Source organism: Pleurodeles waltl, chromosome 5 (genome assembly GCF_031143425.1).
Source record: "Pleurodeles waltl isolate 20211129_DDA chromosome 5, aPleWal1.hap1.20221129, whole genome shotgun sequence".
Lineage (NCBI taxonomy): Eukaryota > Metazoa > Chordata > Amphibia > Caudata > Salamandridae > Pleurodeles > Pleurodeles waltl.
The window spans coordinates 649559336-649582409 of NC_090444.1; the positions used below are offsets into that span (position 1 = coordinate 649559336).

General features: G+C 45.0%; 1 protein-coding gene across 4 annotated transcripts in view; it reads left to right on the top strand.

Annotated features, from left to right (window-relative positions):
- Positions 1 to 23074, top strand: part of AK9 (adenylate kinase 9) — an 824487-nt gene that overhangs the window by 685823 nt on the left and 115590 nt on the right. For all 4 annotated transcript variants that reach the window (XM_069234515.1, XM_069234516.1, XM_069234517.1 and 1 more), the window contains 2 exons: positions 8229 to 8430; positions 16795 to 16941. In XM_069234515.1, the coding sequence (XP_069090616.1) occupies positions 8229 to 8430; positions 16795 to 16941 (349 nt within the window). The remainder of the gene's footprint in view (positions 1 to 8228; positions 8431 to 16794; positions 16942 to 23074) is intronic.

Sequence of the window (23074 nt, forward strand, 5' to 3'; positions counted from 1 at the left end):
AATCGTTCACGTAAATCTAATTTGAGATTCAAGGGAGTCCCTGAAGGCCGTGAAAATGTCCAGACAGTCGCAAATCTGGTCACTGGTCTTATTCAACGTCATGTTCTATTAGAACCAACAGACAAGTATTCAGATCTCAATATCATGCGGGCCCATCGGGTCCCCGCAGTCCAGCCACCAAACTCCAAATACCCTTGCACTATTTTAGTGAATTTTGGCGATTTTCGCATCAAGGAACAGATTCTTCAGCAAAAAATTAAGACTAAAATCTTCCAGATTCCCGGTGACTATGCGTTCAAGATTTTCTCAGATATGTCGGTGGCGGCTGCGCATCGGAGAAGACAATTGAAAGGGATGATTCCGGCATTTCAAAAGGCGGGGGCTCAGGAGGGACTTGTGCAGCAATCCAAACTTAAAGTGTTTTTTCAGGGCCATTCGAATTTTATTCATACAGTGGACGCTGCTAAATCCTTGCTACATGTAATTCAAAACTCTGAGCAGTCAGGTTGAACAATGGGGGGCGGGGCCGGGGTAGAAAAAACTTAATAAGAGAAGGGCAGGGCAACATATTGGACTATGAGGATGATGATACTGTAAGAAAATGCGGGTTATTCTCAATAGTGCCCACAACGCATGTCCAGGTTATTCGCACTTTAGTCTCTCTAGTCTGTGGCTTAGGGTGCTATGTCAAGGCATCAGGCTAGGGAAGGATGGGGGTGAGGGGGGGGGTGTGGCCTCGGGCTATTTGGGCAGGAGGGCTCCAGGTGTGGGCCACTGACTGTGAGTGTAAGGAAATGCCTCCTTGGCATGGTTACCCCCTGACTTTTTGCCTTTGCTGATGCCAAGTTATGATTTGAAAGTGTGCTGAGGCCTGCTAACCAGGCCCCAGCACCAGTGTTCTTTCCCTAAAACTGTACCTTTGTTTCCACAATTGGGACACCCTGGCATCCAGGTAAGTCCCTTGTAACCGGTACCCCTGGTACCAAGGGCCCTGATGCCAGGGAAGGTCTCTAAGGGCTGCAGAATGTCTTATGCCACCCTGGGGACCCCTCACTCAGCATAGACACACTGCCTGCCAGCTTGTGTGTGCTGGTGGGGAGAAAATGACTAAGTCGACATGGCACTCCCCTCAGGGTGCCATGCCAACCTCACACTGCCTATGGCATAGATAAGTCACCCCTCTAGCAGGCCTTACAGCCCTAAGGCAGGGTGCACTATACCATAGGTGAGGGCATAGGTGCATGAGCACTATGCCCCTACAGTGTCTAAGCAAAACCTTAGACATTGTAAGTGCAGGGTAGCCATAAGAGTATATGGTCTGGGAGTCTGTCATACACGAGCTCCACAGCACCATAATGGCTACACTGAAAACTGGGAAGTTTGGTATCAAACTTCTCAGCACAATAAATGCACACTGATGGCAGTGTACATTTTATTGTGAAATACACCCCAGAGGGCATCTTAGAGATGCCCCCTGAAAACATACCCGACTTCCAGTGTGGGCTGACTAGTTTTGCCAGCCTGCCACACCAGACATGTTGCTGGCCACATGGGGAGAGTGCCTTTGTCACTCTGTGGCTAGTAACAATGCCTGTACTGGGTGGAGGTGCTTCTCACCTCCCCCCTGCAGGAACTGTAACACCTGGTGGTGAGCCTCAAAGGCTCACCCCCTTTGTTACAGCACCCCAGGGCACTCCAGCTAGTGGAGATGCCCACCCCCTCCGGCCACGGCCCCACTTTTGGCGGCAAAGCCGGAGGAGATAATGAGAAAAACAAGGAGGAGTCACTGGCCAATCAGGACAACCCCTAAGGTGTCCTGAGCTGAGGTGACTCTGACTTTTACAAATCCTCCATCTGCTAATAGGATTAGGGATGTGCCCCTCTCCCCTCAGGGAGGAGGCACAAAGAGGGTGTAGCCACCCTCAGGGCTAGTAGCCATTGGCTACTAACCCCCCAGACCTAAACCCACCCCTAAATTGAGTATTCAGGGGCTCCCAGAACCTAGCAAGATAGATTCCTGCAACCTAAGACGAAGAAGGACTGCTGACATGAAGCCCTGCAGACAAGACGGAGACAACAACTGCTTTGGCCCCAGCCCTACAGGCCTGTCTCCCCACTTCAAGAGAAACTGCAACAGCGACGCGCTCCCCAGGGTCCAGCGAACTCTGAACCTCAGAGGACTACCCTGCATCTAAAAGGACGAAGAACTCCTGAGGACAGCGGCCCTGTTCCAAAGAAACCAAAACTTGCAACAAAGAAACAACTTATAAAGGACTCCACGTTTCCCGCCGGAAGCGTGAGACTTTCCACTCAGCACCCGACGCCCCCGGCTCGACCTGCGGAGAAACAACACTACAGGAAGGACTCCCTGGCGGCTGCGAGCCTGTGAGTAGCCAGAGTTGACCCCCCTGAGCCCCCACAGCGACGCCTGCAGAGGGAATCCCGAGGCTCCCCCTGACTGCGACTGCCTGCTTCAAAGAACCCGACGCCTGGTAAAGACACTGCACCCGCAGCCCCCAGGACCTGAAGGATCCGACCTCCAGTGCAGGAGCGACCCCTAGGTGGCCCTCTCCCTTGCCCAGGTGGTGGCTACCCCGAGGAGCCCCCCCCTTGCCTGCCTGCTTCGCTGAAGAGACCACTGGGTCTCCCATTGAAACCTATTGCAAACCCGGCGCCTGTTTGCACTCTGCACCCGGCCGCCCCTGGGCCGCTGAGGGTGTACTTTTTGTGCTGACTTGTGTCCCCCCCGGTGCCCTACAAAACCCCCCTGGTCTGCCCTCCGAAGTCGCGGGTACTTGCCTGCTGGCAGACTGGAACCGGAGCACCCAGTTCTCCATTGAAGCCTATGCGTTTTGGGCACCATTTTGACCTCTGCACCTGACCGGCCCTGAGCTGCTGGTGTGGTAACTTTGGGGTTGCCCTGAACCCCCAACGGTGGGCTACCTTGGACCCAACTTTGAACCCTGTAGGTGGTTTACTTACCTGCAAAACTAACAAATACTTACCTCCCCCAGGAACTGTTGAAATTTGCACTGTCTAGTTTTAAAATAGCTTATTGCCATTTTTGTGAAAACTGTACTTGCTATTTTGCTGATTCAAAGTTCCTAAGTTACCTAAGTGAAATACCTTTCATTTGAAGTATTACGTGTAAATCTTGAACCTGTGGTTCTTAAAATAAACTAAGAAAATATATTTTTCTACACAAAAACCTATTGGCCTGGAATTGTCTTTGAGTGTGTGATCCTCATTTATTGCCTGTGTGTGTACAACAAATGCTTAACACTACCCTCTGATAAGCCTACTGCTCGACCACACTACCACAAAATAGAGCATTAGAATGATCTCTTTTTGCCACTATCTTACCCTTGGACTCTGTGCATGCTATTTCTTACTTTGAAATAATACATACAGAACCAACTTCCTACAGTGAGGGATGGGGGTAACGGAGGGGGGGGTCTAGGTGGAGAGGTATGGACATCAGGATCCGTTTTTGTCACTTTAGAGCTTTGTTATGTCTATGATAGTGTATTTTACTCCAGAGTGTGGGTGATGTTATTCAGGCTAAGCCAAGGTGCAAATCAATGACAAAATCTTCTCTTCCATTAAGAATACTTTCCTGGAATGTTAATGGATTAAATAACCATAGGAAAAAGTCTGTAATTGAGGAAAGGGTAACTGCATTAAATCCCTCAGTTATACTTCTTCAGGAGACTCATATTCCGGTTAATAAAGTTTCCGATTTCCACATGTTTAAAAAAAATGGCTGGTTTTAAAGTAGTCACTGCAGCTTCAGCGGCTCACAGAGGTGTGCCTCAATGCACAGCCACTGGATTTTTTTTCTGACCCTGATGGGCAATGGTTTTGGATCCAGTGTTTAATTGCCAAAGAAAGATTTGTCTTTGTTCGCTTTTATGCCCCTCTGTTAGATGACCCAGCCCACTATGTAGGCTTGTTTCACTCCCTCTTGCAATTAACAGGCAAAATTAGTATTGGAGGAGATTTTTATTTCCTTCAGGATCCAGTTTTAGATACCGCGGTTAGGGGTAAGAAACAACACAAACCCAAAGTTGCAAAAATCTTTAAAGATTATGTTAAGGTTTTGATGCTTTGTGATCCCTAGAGAACGAACGCGCCTGATGCGGGGAATATACTTGTATTTCCACTCAGTTTAAAAGCTCCTCTCGCATCGATTTTTTATTTTTTTTTTCTGATATCAGAAACATTGTGTTATAGAACTCAGTCGGTCCAGCACTCTGGTCTTTCAGACCATGCCTCCTCCTTGGTACTGGAAGTGTCTCGCTATTCCACAGCTCCTACAATTCAGACCGGAAGGTGGTTTTTCAATCTCCAGCTTCTTTTGGATGAGGGGTGGCTACAGATCTCTCAGGCTGAAATAAGGGATTTTTTTAAATGCAATCCGGGATCCTCCACTCCAGCTGTAGTCTGGGATTCATTTAAGGCCTTTTTCAGGGGCTGGGTAATTGCCAATGAGGCAGCTGATAAATTGTTTTTGAGACCGCAAATTACTGCACTGGAAGAGGCAGTTCAAAAAGTGTTTATTTGCCTGTCTGCCTGCCCCCTCGGATACTAATAGGCAGTCTTTTGAAGCTGCTAAGAAGGCATTGGTTTTAACTTTTTTAAGAAGGTGGATATAGAATATTGGACTTATAAACAAAAGGTCTACAAAGAGAGTAACTTTAGAGGAAAATGTTTGGCATGGCAAGCTCAAGATCGTATTGATGGTAATATCATAACGCTCTAAGATGTCCTTTCACCGGGGCTAGACACACTGACTCCCCAGCCGTCGATAAAATTATGCTGGAGCATTATAGACAAATTTATAGTTATGCCCCGGTTATTGGTCCCAGGACTATTGAGAAATTCCAGAGGGACCTGGATATTCCCAGTCTCTCAGACGAAGACTGTGAAGTGCTGTCACAGCCATTTACGATGCCAGAACTCCTAGACGTTGTGAAGAACCTTTCCACAGGGAAAGCCTGTGGACCGGATGGCTTCCCGGCTGAGTTTTATAAGGCTTTTATAAACGCATTCACCAAGGAGTTTTGGGCCTTAATTAATGGCGTACTGAGGGGCGAGCAGATTCCTAAAACCTGGCATTCAGGAAACGTGGTTAGCTTTCCTAAGAAAAACAAGGACAGGGAGGACCCTAATGCATATCGTCCAATTTCATTGTTAAACACAGATTATAAAATTATCACAAAACTTTTGGCCAATAGGCTTAATGGGGTAGTTAATAAACTGGTACATCCCGATCAAAATGGGTTTATAGCTGGCCAGCAACTGGCTACAAATACACATTTTTTAGCTGAGGCTCTTGATTATTTTTCTTCTAATAAAGTCCCTGCCATCATTCTTTTGCTAGATGCGGAAAAAGCATTTGACTTGGTTGTATGGGACACGCTTTTTGCAGTTCTGGCTAGCTACAAGGTGCCTTCTCAGGTTACTGCACTAATTCAAAGGTTGTACTTAAATTCAGAAGCCAATATTATTATAAACTCAGTGCGTCAGCCAACTTCAAATACAACGAGGGACTAGGCAGGGTTGCCCTTTATCCCCCTTATTATTCACTCTTATTATTGAGCCCCTAGCCATTCAAATTAGACAATACATTCAGATTCAACCTCCTTTAAAGTTAATGGGAAAGATCAAACTCAATGCGGATGACAACATCATGTTCTTAGATATAGAACGTTCTTCTCATGAAGCGGTTTTCAATATATTTAATGAATTTGAGCAAATTGGTGGCTATCAGATCAATATGAGTAAGACCGATATTATTCTTTGTGGCACTTCTCCTATCAATCAGCTTCCTGAATTAAGAGGGTGTGTGAATGCCAATCCAAAGAGATATTTAGGGATTTATTTCTCTGCCAGAATAGGAGACCTATACGATCTAAATTTTGCTCCATTATTTCAGAAAACTCAGGCTCTGCTGGTCCGCTGGGGGTCCCTTCCCCTCTCTATACTAGGTCGAATTGCGTTAATTAAAATGTCAATCTTACCACTCTTCAATTTCTTGTTTGTGGCCATCCTATGTATTTTAACGCAAAAAAAATTTCGAAAACTGGAATCCATATTTCGCCCTTTTATTTGGCAAAACCGGAAGGCTCAAGCTGCATTAAGTATACTATATGCAGATAAAGAAAAGGGGGGGATTAACTTTGCCGAATTTCAAAGACTATTATTTAGCTTTTTTTGCAAATTACTGCGCTAGCTTTAAAATGGATCATTTGGCAGGCTCTAGGTTTTTTACTGATTTTCGGGTTTTAATATGTAGGGAGCATAATATTCCGAACCCAGCACTCTTGGGGAAATAGCCTAAAAAAGTTTGCTATAAGATTTTCAAATGGTTTTTTAAGAGAAGATCAGACTACTTTAGAAAATATTCAATCCCATTTTTACATTTCGACACTCCTCTTACACAGATCTTGCTGCACTCTGGTGCTCAGCTTAATGAAGACTTAGTAAGGAGATGGGAGCACGCTGGATTCAGTAAAATGTGGGATTTACGTGGCAATGACAAGTGGGAAACTCCATTAAATATTCTGAATGCTTTTAAAAATTATTTCCTGTTGGTTGGATCCTATAATATTTTGTTACATATTTTAAGGGATTTAGACGTCAATTCTATTGTTAACGTCCAGTCGTTGGTCTCAGAATTCGTGGATCCTCGTGGGATAAGGACTGCGGGGTCGTGGAGAAGGCTTTTGGCAGACAGGGACAAAGCAGATCTTGGGATAAAAGCTCAAAGGAAATGGGCTTGTCAGTAGGGCTTAGAGCTTTCAAGTGAATGCTGGGAGACCATTAATCGTCTGAATTTCTCTGTTCTTAGAGGCGCTAACTGGCACCGAATGATATTTTTCAGTTATTGTATCGAACCCCGCAGGCCCTGTCTCGCATGGGGACCGGCTATCCTAATATGTGTTTTCGACGTAAGGAAGTAGGAGTGGCAGGCTGGACTCATGTGATTGCGACATGCCGATGTATACAGGGATATTGGGATGGAATTTTTGTGATGTTAACAACTATGGCGCCAGTTTCCATATTTCCCAGCATTCGGCTGATGAGCTTGGGTTACGATCCTCAGGCAAAGCTCCCTTCTAGATGGGAGAAGCTCGTATTTATCGCCACTGCGGTTGCTAGATCTCTTCTGTTGAGAAATTGCCGCTCTGAGCTGTCTCCCACTAGTCAAGAATGGCGTTCTAAGATGACGCAAGTCAGGGCTCAGGAGATGAGATAAGCTAGCAGAGTAGGTAGTGGTAAAAGGTTCTCCCTGATCTGGGGGGATTATTTCTTAGAAAAGCCTGGCTGATTTTGTTTATTTGTTTATGGCTTAAAAATGTTTTTTTGAATGATTATACACAACTTTTTATTTTTCACTGAAAGTGACAATGTATCTTGTTTTGCTTCGGTGTTATTTGATCCTGGTAAAAACTAATAAAAAATTTAACAAAATTAAAAAAAACGTAAAAGTGAGTCTGCGTCCCACTTTCATATATTTTTGTTTATTATTTACATGTACTTATTACTAATCTGATTCAAGCCTGTGAATATATAAAAAGAGCCAATGCTGGAGAATAAACTACTTATTCCAGTTCTCTGCTGTTAGTATCGCTCATATGTTCACATGCTAGCCTTCCTCCTTCCCAGCCAGAGGCTCATCTATTACATACTGTTCTCACACTTGTGATATGAAATCAGAGCTACGATGGCCTCTAGGGGGAGTAAAAGAGCTGGCACTTCCACTACATTAGTTAAAGTTGAGGTTTCTTCCAACGAGGTGGTTGTGCCACTAAATAAACACTGTTGTTGAGGCCTATGACCATTTTAACACTGTTTACTGCTATTTAAGATCAACAGGGGTTCCCAGCTAATGACAGGGAATTATTCAAGCATGTGAATATATGAAAGGTATTAATTCTCAAGATCTGGGGTTACTGGTTGGTAACCAATTTCATGTGTACAGTAGATGAACTTCTATTCAACTCATGTTCTGCTTTCTTCTGTTACGTGTTCTCAGATCAACAGTCATTATCGAGTTTCTTGTTTTGTGTGTCATGCTAATGAAAATTGCATAAAGCAAGAGAGAAACGGAGATTTTAACAAAGGATTGTAATTTTGCGAAAATAATTTAAAATATGTTTAAAGATATATTTCTAAATGTTTTGTCCAGCATTTTAAGTTAAAGAGTTGCTCTTATTTTTTAGTTGCTAGGAAGCTTGCAAGTGTGTATGGCTTACAACGTCTTTCAATGGGAGATGCTATTCGTTCCGTGTTGGACAATCAGCCTCAGACTGAGCTGGCTCTTGAAGTTAAAAAACATCTTCTTGTAGGATCAGCAGTACCTGACGAGCTGGCTGTTCAGTGCCTGGAAGTGGCACTAATGGATCTTACATGCAACACCGTAGGGTAGGTTCATACTGCAAAATGTGCATAAAATATATACAAATATATTTTCATAAAAATGTGTTTCCCGTAGTGTTCCAATCAATATTGTGTCAAGCAATCATTTGGCAGGAATAGCAAATATAAACAAAAAAAAGTTTACGATATCTGGTACTTTCAGGAGATAAAAATGTAAATTCGACTGGGATCGAAATGATACAAAGTTAAGACTTCCTTTCACTTTACCTTCAGGGGCCTCTCTAACAGCTGCCACTCTCGAACATACTTTAACCCCGGAAGAGTATGCCATGATACTACTGATATTACTGACTTAATCCTTCTGAAAATAGGTTGGCACGTTTCAACAACATCAAACTTTTTAAAAGTTCTGACCTTACCACCTCCAGTGTGTACAATTTCTATTTTGACATGGGGTATTTTCTTTAATAGGGGGTACAAAAATATGTAGTGCAAAGAAAACTATAGCCTGCACAGACAGAAAGAAAATGTACATGTAGTAGAGAAAATAATACTATGAGTGTTTGCGCAAGAGCCCAAAACAAGCACATACGAAAAAACAGAGGTGTGCACTGTGCTTTAAGTCCATATTTTTACCTTGTTCACCAATCCAAACGTTTCAAAATTTCTGCTGTCATTCCTTTGCATGACAGCTTGTGGAGGCAACACTACTTAAACATAGAATCAAGAAAAGGGTTTCTATACCTGTATTCAATATGGAGTTTGTATGATAGATCACATTATCACCACTCCGGAGCACTCTGTTTTCCAATGGATTTACAACAGGGACACTCGGAGAATAGGTAGAATCCAACTAGATAAACAGCAAGACCCCTATTTGGAATTACTAATTCACTACACTTGCATAGACACTTGTACAGTCTGCAGCAGAGAGTAATACTTCAGGATCTCTGACTCGAATTATTGCAGGAAGTTTAACAGAGAAGTTAAAATTTCAACCAGTTGCAAAACACAAACACTATGACCAGTGTTCCTCAGTTGTTACCCATGAATACGCATGAATGCAGTATGTAGCAGATTGTTTTCTGTAGCTGAACTACAGATTTTCAACAGTAAGCTTATGTTCGATTTGTCCTGAAATTTCTTTAACTCTTTTAAAATGTACTGTGTCGCAAGTTGCAGAAGAGCAAATATAGGTGAAAAGGGTTCAGTACTCTGTATGGAAAGCATGGTTGTTAAAGACTATAGTACTTGTCCTATAATTTTTCATTTGGGCATCATTTTGTATGATTATACACAACTTGCAGTTGAAAGTATGCTATATGAAGCAAAATTCCTCAATCAAAAAGATTAACTGGCAAACCTAAATAACATGCTTGGGCATAATCTAATTTGGCTAGAATCCCAGCTCCTTGCACTGGGGATTGAAATTGTGGTGGCATCGGATGCAGGATCTTTAGTAGTCTAATTTGATAAAGACAGGCTGAGACTGCAAAATGTACCTGGTCCATCACTGAAGATCTTTAACAAAGAAAAATCCTAATCTCTTTACCTGGTACTGGGTAGTCTAATGAGTATGTCTTCTCAGAGATTTCTAAAGCAGAAGTACTGGTGTCTGTCTCTCAGAACCCTTAAATGGAAATTATTCGAAGGAGCATCACTGGCGGATGATTGTGGTGAATTCATATGTTGCTGGTAAAGGCTTTACAACTGAGGGAATCCCAAAACACAAAGCAATAGCAAAATCTCTTAATAAAAGGAATAAAGAGACACTACGTATCTGTAGAAAAATGCCACTGTTGGCATGGTTACCCCCTAACTTTTTGCCTTTTGTTGATGCTAGTTATGATTGAAAGTGTGCTGGGACCCTGCTAACCAGGCCCCAGCACCAGTGTTCTTTCCCTAAACTGTACCTTTGTCTCCACAATTGGCACAGCCCTGGCACACATATAAGTCCCTTGTAAAAGGTACCCCTGGTACCAAGGGCCCTGTAGCCATGTAAGGTCTCTAAGGGCTGCAGCATGTATTATGCCACCCTAGGGATGCTCACTCATCACTTGCACACTGCCTCACCGCTTGTGTGTGCTGGTGGGGAGAAAATGACTAAGTCCACATGGCACTCCCCTCAGGGTGCCATGCCCACATCCCACTGCCTGTGGCATAGGTAAGTCAACCTTCTAACAGGCCTTACAGCCCTAAGGCAGGGTGCACTATACCACAGGTGAGGGCATAGTTGCATGAGCACTATGCCCCTACAGTGTCTAAGCCAAATCGTAGACATTGAAAGTGCAGGGTAGCCATAAAGAATATATGGCCTGGGAGTCTGCCAGATACGAACTCCACAGTTCCATAATGGCTACATTGAATTACGGAAAGTTTGGTATCATACTTCTCAGCACAATAAATCCACACTGATGCCAGTGTGGGATTTATTGAAAAATGCACACAGAGGGCATCTTAGAGATGCCCTCTGTATACCAGTCCGACTCCTAGTGTTAGGCTGACCAATTCCTGCCAGCCTGCCCAACCAGACGGGATTCTGGCCACATGGGGTGAGTGCCTTTGTGCACTCTGTGACCAGGAACAAAGCCTGTACTGGGTGGAGGACTGGGTGGAGATGCTTCAAACCTCCCCCTGAAGGAATGTATCACCTGGTGGCGAGCCTCAAAAGCTCAAGCCTGGTGTTACAGCGCCTCAGGGCACTCCAGCTAGTGGAGATGCCTGCCCCCCGGACACAGCCCCCACTTTTGGCAGCAAGTCCAGAGGAGATAATGAGAAAAACAAAGAGGAGTCACCCTCCAGCCAGGATTGCCCCTAGGGTGTCCTGAGCGATGGTGACCCCGGCCTCTGTAAATCCTCCGTCTTGCTTTGGTGGATTCCCCCCTTAGTAGGATTAGAGATGCGCCCCACTCCCCACAGGGAGGAGGCATAAAGAGGGTGTAGCCACCCTCAAGGACAGTAGCCATTGGCTACTGCCCCCAGACCTAAACACACCCCTAAATTGAGTATTTAGGGGCGACCCTGAACCCAGGAAACCAGATTCCTGGTGACCTGAAACAAGAAGAAGGACTGCTGACCTGAAAGCCCTGCAGAGACGACGGAGACGACAACTGACTTGGCCCCAGTCCTACCGGCCTGTCTCCAGACTCAAAGAACCTGCAACAGCGACACATCTAGCGGGACCAGCGACCTCTGCCAACTCAGAGCACTGCCCTGCACCAAAAGTGACCGCCGGGTCCCTCCATTGATTTCAACCTAAAACCCAACACCTATTTTGCCCACTGCACCGGACGCCCATGAGCAACTGAGGGTGTATTTTGTGTGCCTGTTAGTGACCCTCCCCCCGTCCCCCAGTGCTCTACAAAAACCCCTGATCTGCTCCCCGAGGACGCAGGTACTTACCTGCAGACTGGACCCTGAGCACCCCTAGTCTCTATAGGCGCCTATGTTATTTGCTCCCTACTTTGACCTCTGCACCTGACCGGCCCTGTGTTGCTGGTGCTGGGTGTTTGGGTTTGACTTGAACCCCCCAACGGTGTGCTGCCTATGCCCCAGAGACTGAACTTGGAAGTGCTTTACTTACCTGATAAACTAACTTGTACTTACCTCCCCCAGGAACTGTTGATTTTTGCAGTGTCCACTTTTAAAATAGCTTATTGCCATTTTTGCCAAAACTGTGTGCATTACTGTTTAATTCAAAGTTCCATACTTACCTATGACAAGTACCTTACAAGTTATCTACTTACCTGCATTCTAAATCTTGTACTTCTAAAAGAAATTAAGAAAATAATATTTTTATATGTAAAAAAAGCTTTTGGCCTGGAGTTAATTCTTTGAGTGTGTGTTCTCATTTATTGCCTGTGTGCGTACACACAGGCAATAAGCCTACTGCTCGACCACACAAAATAGAGCATTAGTATTATCTAATTTTGCCACTATCAACCTCTAAAGGGAACCCTTGGACTGTGCACACTATCTCTCACTTTGAGATAGTGTAGGAAGTTGGCTCTGTATATACTATCTCATGAGTTAATGTTGGTGACCAAACCTTGAGTTCATACTGCCTTACTTCTAAGGGGTGAAGAAATCCACGCTCAAGTGTGGTGAATTATGTCACTCGATATCCTTTGACTGACCAGAAGAGTCAGTACTCTAACCTAATCTGTAACGCCAGGGAGAAGCAGAAGAAAGCTACATCAAGTGACTCCTTCTAACAAGATTCCAGTTCCATAGACAGCAAACCCTTTTGTCAGTAAAGCAGTATTGTTAATAAAACAGTGTTGGCCACACTACCTTCCTCCTTGTTTCATTCACTATACAGCCCCTGAATGAAATGTGGATGACATTCTGTTACCACTAAACATTCTGATGTGGTGTTTGCAACAGATGCTGCCTGAATGATGTGAAGAGCATGTTTAGAAGATCAAAATGTGACTGGGCTTTGATTCAATGAGATACCACCTCATGAATTAGGTAGTTAGAGGAGGGCTTACTTATATGTTAGAGACAAAATATAAGTTAGGATTTTTAATTTCGTAGGCTTCACCAGGACCTCATCCAATGGCTATCAGGCCTCATGGAGCCCTTCTTGACTACAGCTTTCTGCCTTGCCCCAATGATAATTTTGTCTACCATTTTGGAGACTCAATCAGAAGGTAAAACTTCCAACCTGGATAAACCTGGTTTCTGTATCCAACCCACGCTCCATTGCGGTCACTCTTAAAGTGCTCCTAGGTCCCGGTCAAGCACAACCAGAAGGGCACTGTTGGCATTTAACTCTTTTCATTGCTATTTTTAAATTAAAATTGAAAAATTAATATCTCTGGTTCCTCGTATTAGAATTTTGTAATGTTGGTGCCATTTTGTTCATTAAATGATTCTCTTTTTTTTATAAATTGGAATGGGATTTTGTAGGAAGATGGCTCAGTATATACTATTTCAAAATTAGATATAGGACCTCATTATGAACACTGCGGGATTTCCTGCTGTGTTCTGGCTGGTGGTCTAAACACAGACCGCCAGCCCGTTGAGGACCCCGCCGTCCGAATTATCAACATTCCACTGGGCTCCACATGGAGCTGTTGTTAATGTTACAGTGCGGCGGGTGCAGCAGCACCCGTCCCGCATATTACTGCCCGTAAATCGGGCAGTGACATGTGCGACAGGGCTGTGCACGGGGCCATGGGCCACCCATTCCACCAACCTTTCCCTGGTGGAGGAAACCGCCAGGGAAAGGCTGGTGGAACACAGATTCTTTATCCGGCGGGCAGTCCTGCCCTGTCGGATAAGGAACTCCGCGATTGTCGGGCTGCCTGGCGGTGGCAGAGTTCCGCCTGTGGCGGGCTCAAAGTGAACATTATATGGCGGTCCAGACTGCCATGTTCATAATGACCCCCATAGTGTGCACAGAGTCCAGGGGTTCCCCAAGAGGCTTGACAGAGGCAATAATAGATCACACTAATGCTCTATTTGTGGTAGTGTGGTTGAGCAGTTAGGCTTATCAGAGGGTAGTGTTAAGCATTCGTTGTACACACACAGGCAATAAATGAGGAACACACACTCAAAGACTTACTCCAGGCCAGTAGATTTTTATATAGAAAAATATTATTTTCCTAATTTATTTTAGAACCACAAGATTCAAATTGCAGGTGAGTACATTAAATGTAAGATACTTGGCATAGGTAAATTTAGAACTTTGAATAAAAACAGTAATGTAGACAGTTTGGCATAAAATGGCAATAAGCTATTTTAAAAGTGGACACTGCAAAATTCAACTGTTTCTGGGGGAGGTAAATACAGGTTAGTTTTTGAGGTAAGTATAGCAGTTACAAGTTCAGTCTCCAGGGCATAGGCAGCCCACCGTTGGGTGTTCAAGTCAACCCCAAACACTCAGCACCAGCAACATAGGGCCTCTCAGGTGCAGAGGTCAAAGAAGGCCCCAAATAACATAGGTGCCTATGGGGACAGGGGGTCTCTGGTTCCAGTCTGCAGGTAAGTACCTGCGTCCTCGAGGAGCAGACCAGGGGGTTTTGTAGAGCACTGGGGGGGGTCCCAAGTAGGCACACAATATACACCCTCAGCGGCACAGGGGCGGCTGGGTGCAGTGGGCAAACAAGGCATCTGGTTTGTGATAGCAATCAATGGAGGGATCCGGGGGTCACTCAGATGTTGCAGGCAGGGCACAGGGGGGCTTCTCGGGCCAGCAACTGACTGGGCAAGGGTGAGGGCCGCCTGCTGGTCACTGCTGCACCGGTGGTCGGTTCTTCCTGAGCCTGGGGGCTATGGGTGCAGTGCTTCTTCCAGGCGTCGGGGTTTCTTTTCACCAGGCAGTTGCGGTCATGGGGGTCCTCAGGATTCCCTCTGCAGGGTTCATCGTGGGGGTGCAGAGAGGTTGGCTCAGGGTGGACACATCGTCAGAGTCGCATGGGGTCTTCTCTGCATCATTGGTTTCTCTGGACACGGGCCAAGGGCGTTGAGGGCAGAGTGGTGGGGACTCACGCTTCTGGAGTGAAATGGGAGTCCCATTAAAGATGGTTTCTTCTTGCTTGTTTAGACAGGGCCGCTGTCCACTGGAGTTTCTGGGTCCTTTGTATTTGCAGGGCAGTCCTCTGAGTCAGCAGAGGTCGCTGGGCCCGCAGGATGCGTCGCTGGTGCAGGTTCTTTGAATCAAGAGACAGACTGGTAAGGCTGGGGCCAAAGCAGTTGTCTTCCTTCTTCTCTGCAGGGTTTTCAGGTCAGCAGTCCTTCTTCTTTGTAGGTCGTCAGGAATCTCATTTCCTGGGCTCAGGGTCGCCCCTAAATACTAAATTTAGGGGTGTGTTAGGGCTGGAGGGCAGTAGCCAATGGCTACTGTCCTTGAGGGTGGCTATATCCTCCTTGTGCCTCCTCCCTTTGGGGAGGGGGGCACATCCCTATCCCTATTGGGCTAAATCCTCCAACCCAAGATGGATGATTTTCTAAGGAGGGGTGTAACTTCAGCTCTGGTCACTTTAGGGGTGGATCTGGCTGAGGAGGTGACTCCTTGTTTTTCTCACTATTTCCCTGGACTTGCTGCCAAAAGTGGGGGCTGTGTCTGGTGGGGCAGGCACTTCCACTAGCTGGAGTGCCCTGGGGCATTGTAACCCCAGGCTTGAGCCTTTGATGCTCACCGCCAGGTGTTAAAGTTCCTGCAGGAGGAGATGAGAGGCACCTCCACCCAAGACAGGCTTTGTTCTTGGCCACAGAGTGCACAAAATCAATCACCCCATGTGGCCAGAAACTGGTCTGGAAGTGGCAGGCTGGCAGAGACCGTCAGCCTAGCACTAACAGATGGGCTGGCATGCAGGGGGCATTTCTAAGATGCCCTCTGTGTGCATTTCTCAATAAATCCCACACTGACATCAGTGTGGATTTATTGTACTGAGAAGTTTGATACAAAACTTCCCAGTATTCAGTGTAGCCATTATGGATCTGTGGAGTTCATGTTTGACAAACTCCCAAACCATATACTCAGTATGGCTACCCTGCACTTACAATGTCTAAGGTTTTGCTTAGACACTGTAGAGGCAGAGTGCTCATGCCACTATGCCCTCACCTGTGGTATAGTGCACCCTGCCTTAGGGCTGTAAGGCCTGCTAGAGGGGTGACTTACCTATGCCACAGGCAGTGGGTTGTGGGCATGGCACTCTGAGGGGAGTGCCATGTCGACTTAGTCTTTTTCTCCCCACCAGCACACATAAGCTTTGAAGCAGTGTGCATATGCTGAGTGAGGGGTCCCTAGGGTGGCATAATACATGCTGCAGCCCTTAGAGACCTTCCCTGGTCACAGGGCCCTGGGTACCAGGGGTACCTTTTACAAGGAACTTATCTGTGTGCCAGGGCTGTGCTAATTGTGGAGACAAAGGTACAGTTTTAGGGAAAGAATACTTGTGCTGAGGCATGGTTAGCAGGATCATAGCACACTTCCTATCAAAGCTGGCATCAACAAAAGGCAAAAGGTTAGGGGGTAACCATGCCAACAGTGGCATTTTCCTACATATTTCTATTGTGTTATGTTTTCAGATTTTTAACTGTTTTGGTATTTGTAAATGTTTTACACATTTTCTTAAGATAAGCCTGTCTGCTCTGTGCCATAGCTATCAGCAGTTGTGCTCCGTTTAAAATTGCTAAAACCGCAATTGGACTTAACAAGAATAGTGACATCATTACTTGTGGTCGTCTTCCATCTACCCCAACCAGTAATCCTCTTTTCTCACATATGCCATTTGAAACTGATATATTAGTGCATATGAAATTATTTATCAATCTAGAGATGCGTGATTCATGACAGAATAATTCAATTCAGAACAGTTCTGGTTGTCTACTATGCTGCATTCATATTTTCTCTTCCTTTTTATAAATGTTGTATTTAATTGTTTATTTCTCTTGTAGAGTTGTTCTTGATGGATACCCTGTTACAAAAAAACAAGTAGATATTTTGGAAGCACATAGCATTATACCAGTGAAAATCATAGAACTCAAAATAAACACAAAGGAGGTGTTAAAAAGAGGACTGCTGGATAAGAAGAACTCTGACAGGTAGATATGCACATTAAAGACATGCAACAAAACAACCATTCATATACTCTGCAAACATAAAAATATGATGTCTTTATAATGTAATCAACCTTGGTCTAGAACAAATGCAATTTCTAGTTTTTTGGACTTGAACCCCTTCCCTAAGCACAGTCCTAATCCTGATGTTGGTTCCACACCCCACTTCTTTTTGAAAAGTGACTCCAACCTCTTGTAAAGGATATGAAAAAACGAATATGTTTAGCTCTTACTTTTTCCCTTGTGGAGCTTTTTTGTGGTCTAACTACAGTGAGTACATGGTGTCAGGAGGAAATGCGGAAGAACGTTGTATTCCATATTAAATATCCCTTGGATGAAAAACCACACCCAGTTGTTGTGGATAAGAAAGCATCACCCACGTAATGTGGCATACATTATCATGAGCTTCCTCACCCCACCCTGGTATGATGGTACTACAGAGAAGACCCAACCTCGTGAATTTGAGTGAGTCCTTGATAAATAAAAAAATCCTGGATAATTTTATGGATCCAGATAAAAATACTTTAGGATATTTCTTTATTTTTAGGTACCCTAGGTATGGTTAAAAGAACTGAGGGGATGTTTCTGGGTACTATAAGCCTCACATCTATTGTACTGCCAACATGTTTCTGCCCATAAACTAGCCTCACATACGGTCTCAGGCATTTATCAGGGCCAATAAATTTACTGATTCTTCCTAACTAGAGTAGTACCTCTACATGTAGGTGAAACAAGGACTTTCTACCTTGCCTGCATGGAGAAGACCACCTAGGGAATAACATCATAGTAAGTATTGATTGACAAAGGTGACATAGTGATATAAAGTCAGCACACATGACCCTTACAGTGACACTGTAAGGCAAAACACACTACACACTTGAGACTGTGGTTCTGTGGATACAAAAACACATGCACTCAATCATGCATCCTAACTTACACAAATTGGGTGGGTACTTTAGAACATGGTCGGGTGCCAGGAGAGACAGCTTCTCTACTCACACACTAATAAGATAACATTGATATTAATTAGTAACATTTCAAATTTGAGAACCAAATTCTAATCATAGATGTGTGTGATAGTGATAGGTTGATCATATTGGCTAAGCCTGATGATAACATTTTGCATTTAGTCAAAAGTAGGGCCATCAGGTATCTATAATAATGTGCAGCAGTTACTGTAGTACTTCAAATAGTTGTTAAAGTTATCAGAGTATATCATAAAACCCCTAAAGAATTGGTAACAGCACACATACTCTTGTCCACTCGACAGGGAGCTGCTAAACGCACTTACTTGGTCAAGAATCTGCATCCGTGTACCTACAGTGTTATCCCCAGTCTGCCGAATACTAGGCAGAGACTAGGGAGACCATTGTAAGAGCAGTGGCAGGTGCCATATTGGGGCATAGCCGTGGCTGTGTCCTCCACCAATGGCAATATTCACTGTGGACATGGTGGCAGACTATCGGAAGGTGTATCTTGAGACTTTAAACGAATCATGGGGATGTATTTTACTAGGAGGCGTTCAATGGGAGAATTTTTTCATTTGTGAAGGATTTACTGATTATCCTATGGGTGACGTGAAGAAATTCAATTGGACTCAATTTCAATAAAACTCCTGGGAACTGTAGCTAGGTTCCCAATATACACTGGAGAATGCACATCATGTTCCCTTTCGCTTTGGAATTCTTTAATCAGGAAAAGGAAAGGGGAAGTAAGAATTACAGTCATTACCTATATTGTTGTTGTTAATATTTGTACTAAAAACTTACATACTTGCATCCTAACCAATGAAGCTAAAGTGTTGTCAGTTCAGAATACCCCATATGTGCATGATCCATTCTCCAAACACTCTTATTTCCTCAACTATGCCTCTTCAGATTGCAAAAATGTCATCAATATATCTTATCCATAAGGCAATGTGTTCTTTAAAGAGGTTCATTACTGTAGATGAATTAGACTTCGAAGGAATGTACATACAGACATGCCCAAAGGGACAGACAGGAAGGGCCTGAATAAGGATATTACTCTAGTATTGGAACTTTCATAGATTCACATGCTTGAATCATTCCACGTCGTCGAGATGGGAGCCTCCGGTACAATTACACAAGTAATGATGAAACATATCAACACAAGGGCCTTAGGCCTCTTTAATTTAATAGTCTATCACAGTCATATTAAGAAAAGGACCAAACTTGAGCATCTACCAATCAGATGACACCACCCTCTAGAATCCTCCTGAGAGAAGCTCCAGCACCTCAGATTTTCTACCGCACGTCGTGCTAGGGAGTCTTCTCAGAGCTCTGCTCTTTCTTCACACCTTTGGATTGCCTTGAAGCCATTTTGCTCTACTAAACCTTGTATTGACTGATTGGGGTTAACACCTACAACATGTCTGACAAGGAGAAGAAGGGTTTATTCAGAAATTGTAAAACTTTTGCTAAGAAAATACTAAATTCTGAAGACCCTCACCTGGATTGCATATACTGCCTCTATCCAGACCACTCAGACAAGGACTGTAAGGTTTGTCATACCTTTTCTTCTAAGACTCTTAAAAATAGAGAAGGCAGATTATAAATGTGGCTGCAGAAGCTTAAGTACAGAGATAATACAGTCTCTGATTCGGATAGTGATGGCTCTTCAACATCCAAAAAGTCATCAAAAAGGGCGAGATCAGACACAAAATCTCCTTCACAACAACCAAGAAAGGCCCACAAAAAGACTACCACAGGGTCTTACAAGAGCTGCAGCCCATCTACTTCACCTCATAAATATTCCAGGAAAGGGGAGAGAGGTCATACCAGCAGTTCTGAGAGGCATAAGAAATCGTCCTCTGTACCACCATCTTTGCCATTCAAAAGGCCTTCATCTACTTCAGCAGCTAAGAATGTGCTGTCGACGACGAACTCAGCATCGACGAGACCGTCGGTGAGTGTTTCCTCACCGGCGACAACGACTTTCACTGTTCCACCGTCGACCACAGTTATGACGACGACATCATCGTCGACGAGCGCTCCACCATCGACGAGAGCAGCGTCGACGACATCATCATCGACGAAGATCTACACTTCTTCGTCATCGACGACGGTAACGACGGTGTCTGCTTTACCATCTCCGACGACCTCATCGACGGTAGACTCCTCGCTTAGGCTGTCGACGATCAAGATCTCCATGCGTTCGTCATTGACGACTCCTCCAACGACGAAGATTATATCCGTGCCGTTGAAGAGGGAAAAACAATCTAGAAAACAAGAAAAATTTACTCCAAAACACACCTCACCTAGTAAGGTGACACCCCTCATACCAGTTCACTTGTTAGAGGGGTATGAAGAGTCAGATGACGAGGGTCCATTTGGACCAGCACATAGCCCCTCTCAATTAAACGTCAAATATCAGGACGAACACGAATTTGAGGAAACCTATCACTCTCAGTACTATGAAGGAGATCAACAATATCCGGAAGGAGCATACATTCCATCCTCTTTGCTCTCTGACCTCCGGGCGATGTTGGCTGATTATAACAGGCGTTTTCCTCCACAAGGGGAGCAACCTCCGCCGTCGCCAGTCTCAGGGGTGACTACTCCACGTCAGAGACCGACCTCATTACCATTGACAAATGTTACTACGCCAGATATGACCTTACCTCAGGACACTGATATGTCGGAAGGAGATCAGGAAGAAGGAGAGCTCCTTGACACTCATTTGGAGTGGGAGGAATACATTATTCCTGCTCCTCCTTCTCCGTCACAGTCAAAAGTAGAATCCCCGCCAGATGACATCGGGGGATTTCATTATCTCCTGGAGAGAGCAGCTAAACGGTTCGCCTTGCCAATGCCGTCCAAGCAAACAGATTGCTTCCTATATGATTTTAAAGAGCTGTTCCAGAAATCTGTGCGTTCTATTTCAGTGGTCATCTACTTATGAGAAGAAGGGCTGAAAGTGATGCATAACCCTGCTACTGTCACAGCAGTACTACCACGGCTAGATAAAAAGTACAAGGCACCAGACGATGCCCCAGCATATCTAATTGGTCACCCTCATCCAGACTCGGTGGTGGCCCAGGCGGCACTGAGAAAGTCCAAGAATCCGTCTGCTCCTATTTCTGCACCTCCAGACAGAGACGGTAGACGGCTGGCTAATTTTGGAAAAAGGTTCTCCTCAATGGCTAGCTTAGTTATAAGAGCTGTTAACTCGCAAGCGGTGTAAGCTAGGTAAGACAGACAGCTATGGGCAGACATCGCCCCGCATATTGACCAGTTGCCAGAGGATGGATGATCAGAGGCAAGGAAGACATTACAGGAAGGTCAGCGCACCTCAGCTGAGCTCATAGACTGTACGATGGACATAGCCACAACTGCATTTCGCCAGCTCGCAGGTGTGGCTGTACTTAGGGGGCAAGGCTGGCTAAAGGCTACATCATTCAGGCCTGAGGTACAGAATAAGATTTTAGACCTACCTTTTGATGGCCAAGCATTATTTAGTAAACATGGTGATGAGGCCTTACAATCTATCAAATCTGACACTGATACTGCAAGATCGCTAAGGACTCTCCAGTTTCAGAAGCCATGCTTTCGGGCTAGAGGACGTGGACTGCCCTCATATAGAGGAGGCTATGAGCAATATAGATATTCAACCTATCCTTCTTCCTCCCAGCAGTTTCGTCAATATTACCCACAAAGGCAACCACCACAAGCAGCTTATGGTATATCTGGCACTAGGGGACGCTCAACTCGCCCTGCTAAACACTCTGCTCGTAGAGCCTGATACATCCCAGGCACCGGCTACATCCAACCCTCCTCCATTGGTTCTAGGCGGAAAGATATCCCTGTTTTTCAAGCAATGGCAATTCATCACATCAGACAAGTGGGTCCTCCAATTAGTGAAACAGGGCCACACTCTGGAATTTATCCAAATACCTCCCTCCAATCCTCCTCGCAGGATTCCATCAAGGTATCCAGGACAACTCAAGAGGGAGATCAGCAAGATGCTCCTCAAAGGAGCTATAGAGAAAGTACCTCTGTCACAGCGAGGAAGGGGGTTTTATTCCAGGTTCTTCCTCATTCGCAAGAAGTGGAAAAACTGGAGGCTGATCCTCGACCTAAGGGAATTAAACAGCTACGTAAAAAAGCAGTTGTTCAGCATGGTAAGCCTACAGGATGTCCTTCTGCGACTGAACCAGGGAGATTTCATTTCTACACTAGACCTAAAAGACTCATATTTCCACATTCCCATCCACCCTGCCCACAGACAGTACCTCAGATTCATGGTAGCAGGAGGCCATTTTCAATTTTGTGTCCTTCCTTTTGGCCTTAAGTCAGCTCCCAGGAGAGTTACCAAATGTCTAGCGCCAGTCGCAGCTTTCCTCAGGAGGAGAAAACACCAGATATTTCCATACCTCGACGATTGGCTGATAAAAGCAAACACCTACGCTGGAGCGCGCAGATCAACAAAAAGGTGCGTTTCCTTACTCAACAGTCTAGGCCTCACCATCAACTGGGAGAAGTCCAAACCTCTGCCATCACGCAGTATCACCTTTTTAGGGGCAAACCTGGACACTCAATCCACCATGGCGTGCCCCACAGTAGTGAGACAACAGAAGTTACTGACTCTAGCGAAGTCAATACAGGGGAAAAAACTCAGTTTCAGTTTGCCTTTTCAAATCCCTGTTGGGCATGATGTCGTCATGCAAACCTCTGGTTCCCCTCTGCAGATTGAAAATGCGACCGCTACAGGAGCAACTCAATCTTCAATGGCTCCAGGTTTCGGGAAGTTTCGAAGATCGGATAAATATAACCCCAGCAATTTTCAAAGCTCTGACATGGTGGTCTCAAGAGCATCATTTGTCATTGGGCCTTTCCTTCCTACATCGTCCAGCTCCGTGGACTATCACGACCAACGCCTCTCTGGATGGCTGGGGAGCTGTTTTGCAAGATCTTCAAATAAGTGGCAAGTGGCCACTAAAGTTGAGGGCAATGCACATCAACCTGCTGGAGCTCAGAGCAGTTTATCTCACTCTGCAGGCTTTTCTTCCGAAGATAGCGGGGTCAGACGTAGTCATAAGAACAGACACCACCACTATGATGCATTACCTCAACAATCAAGGAGGCACGAGGTCTCTCAC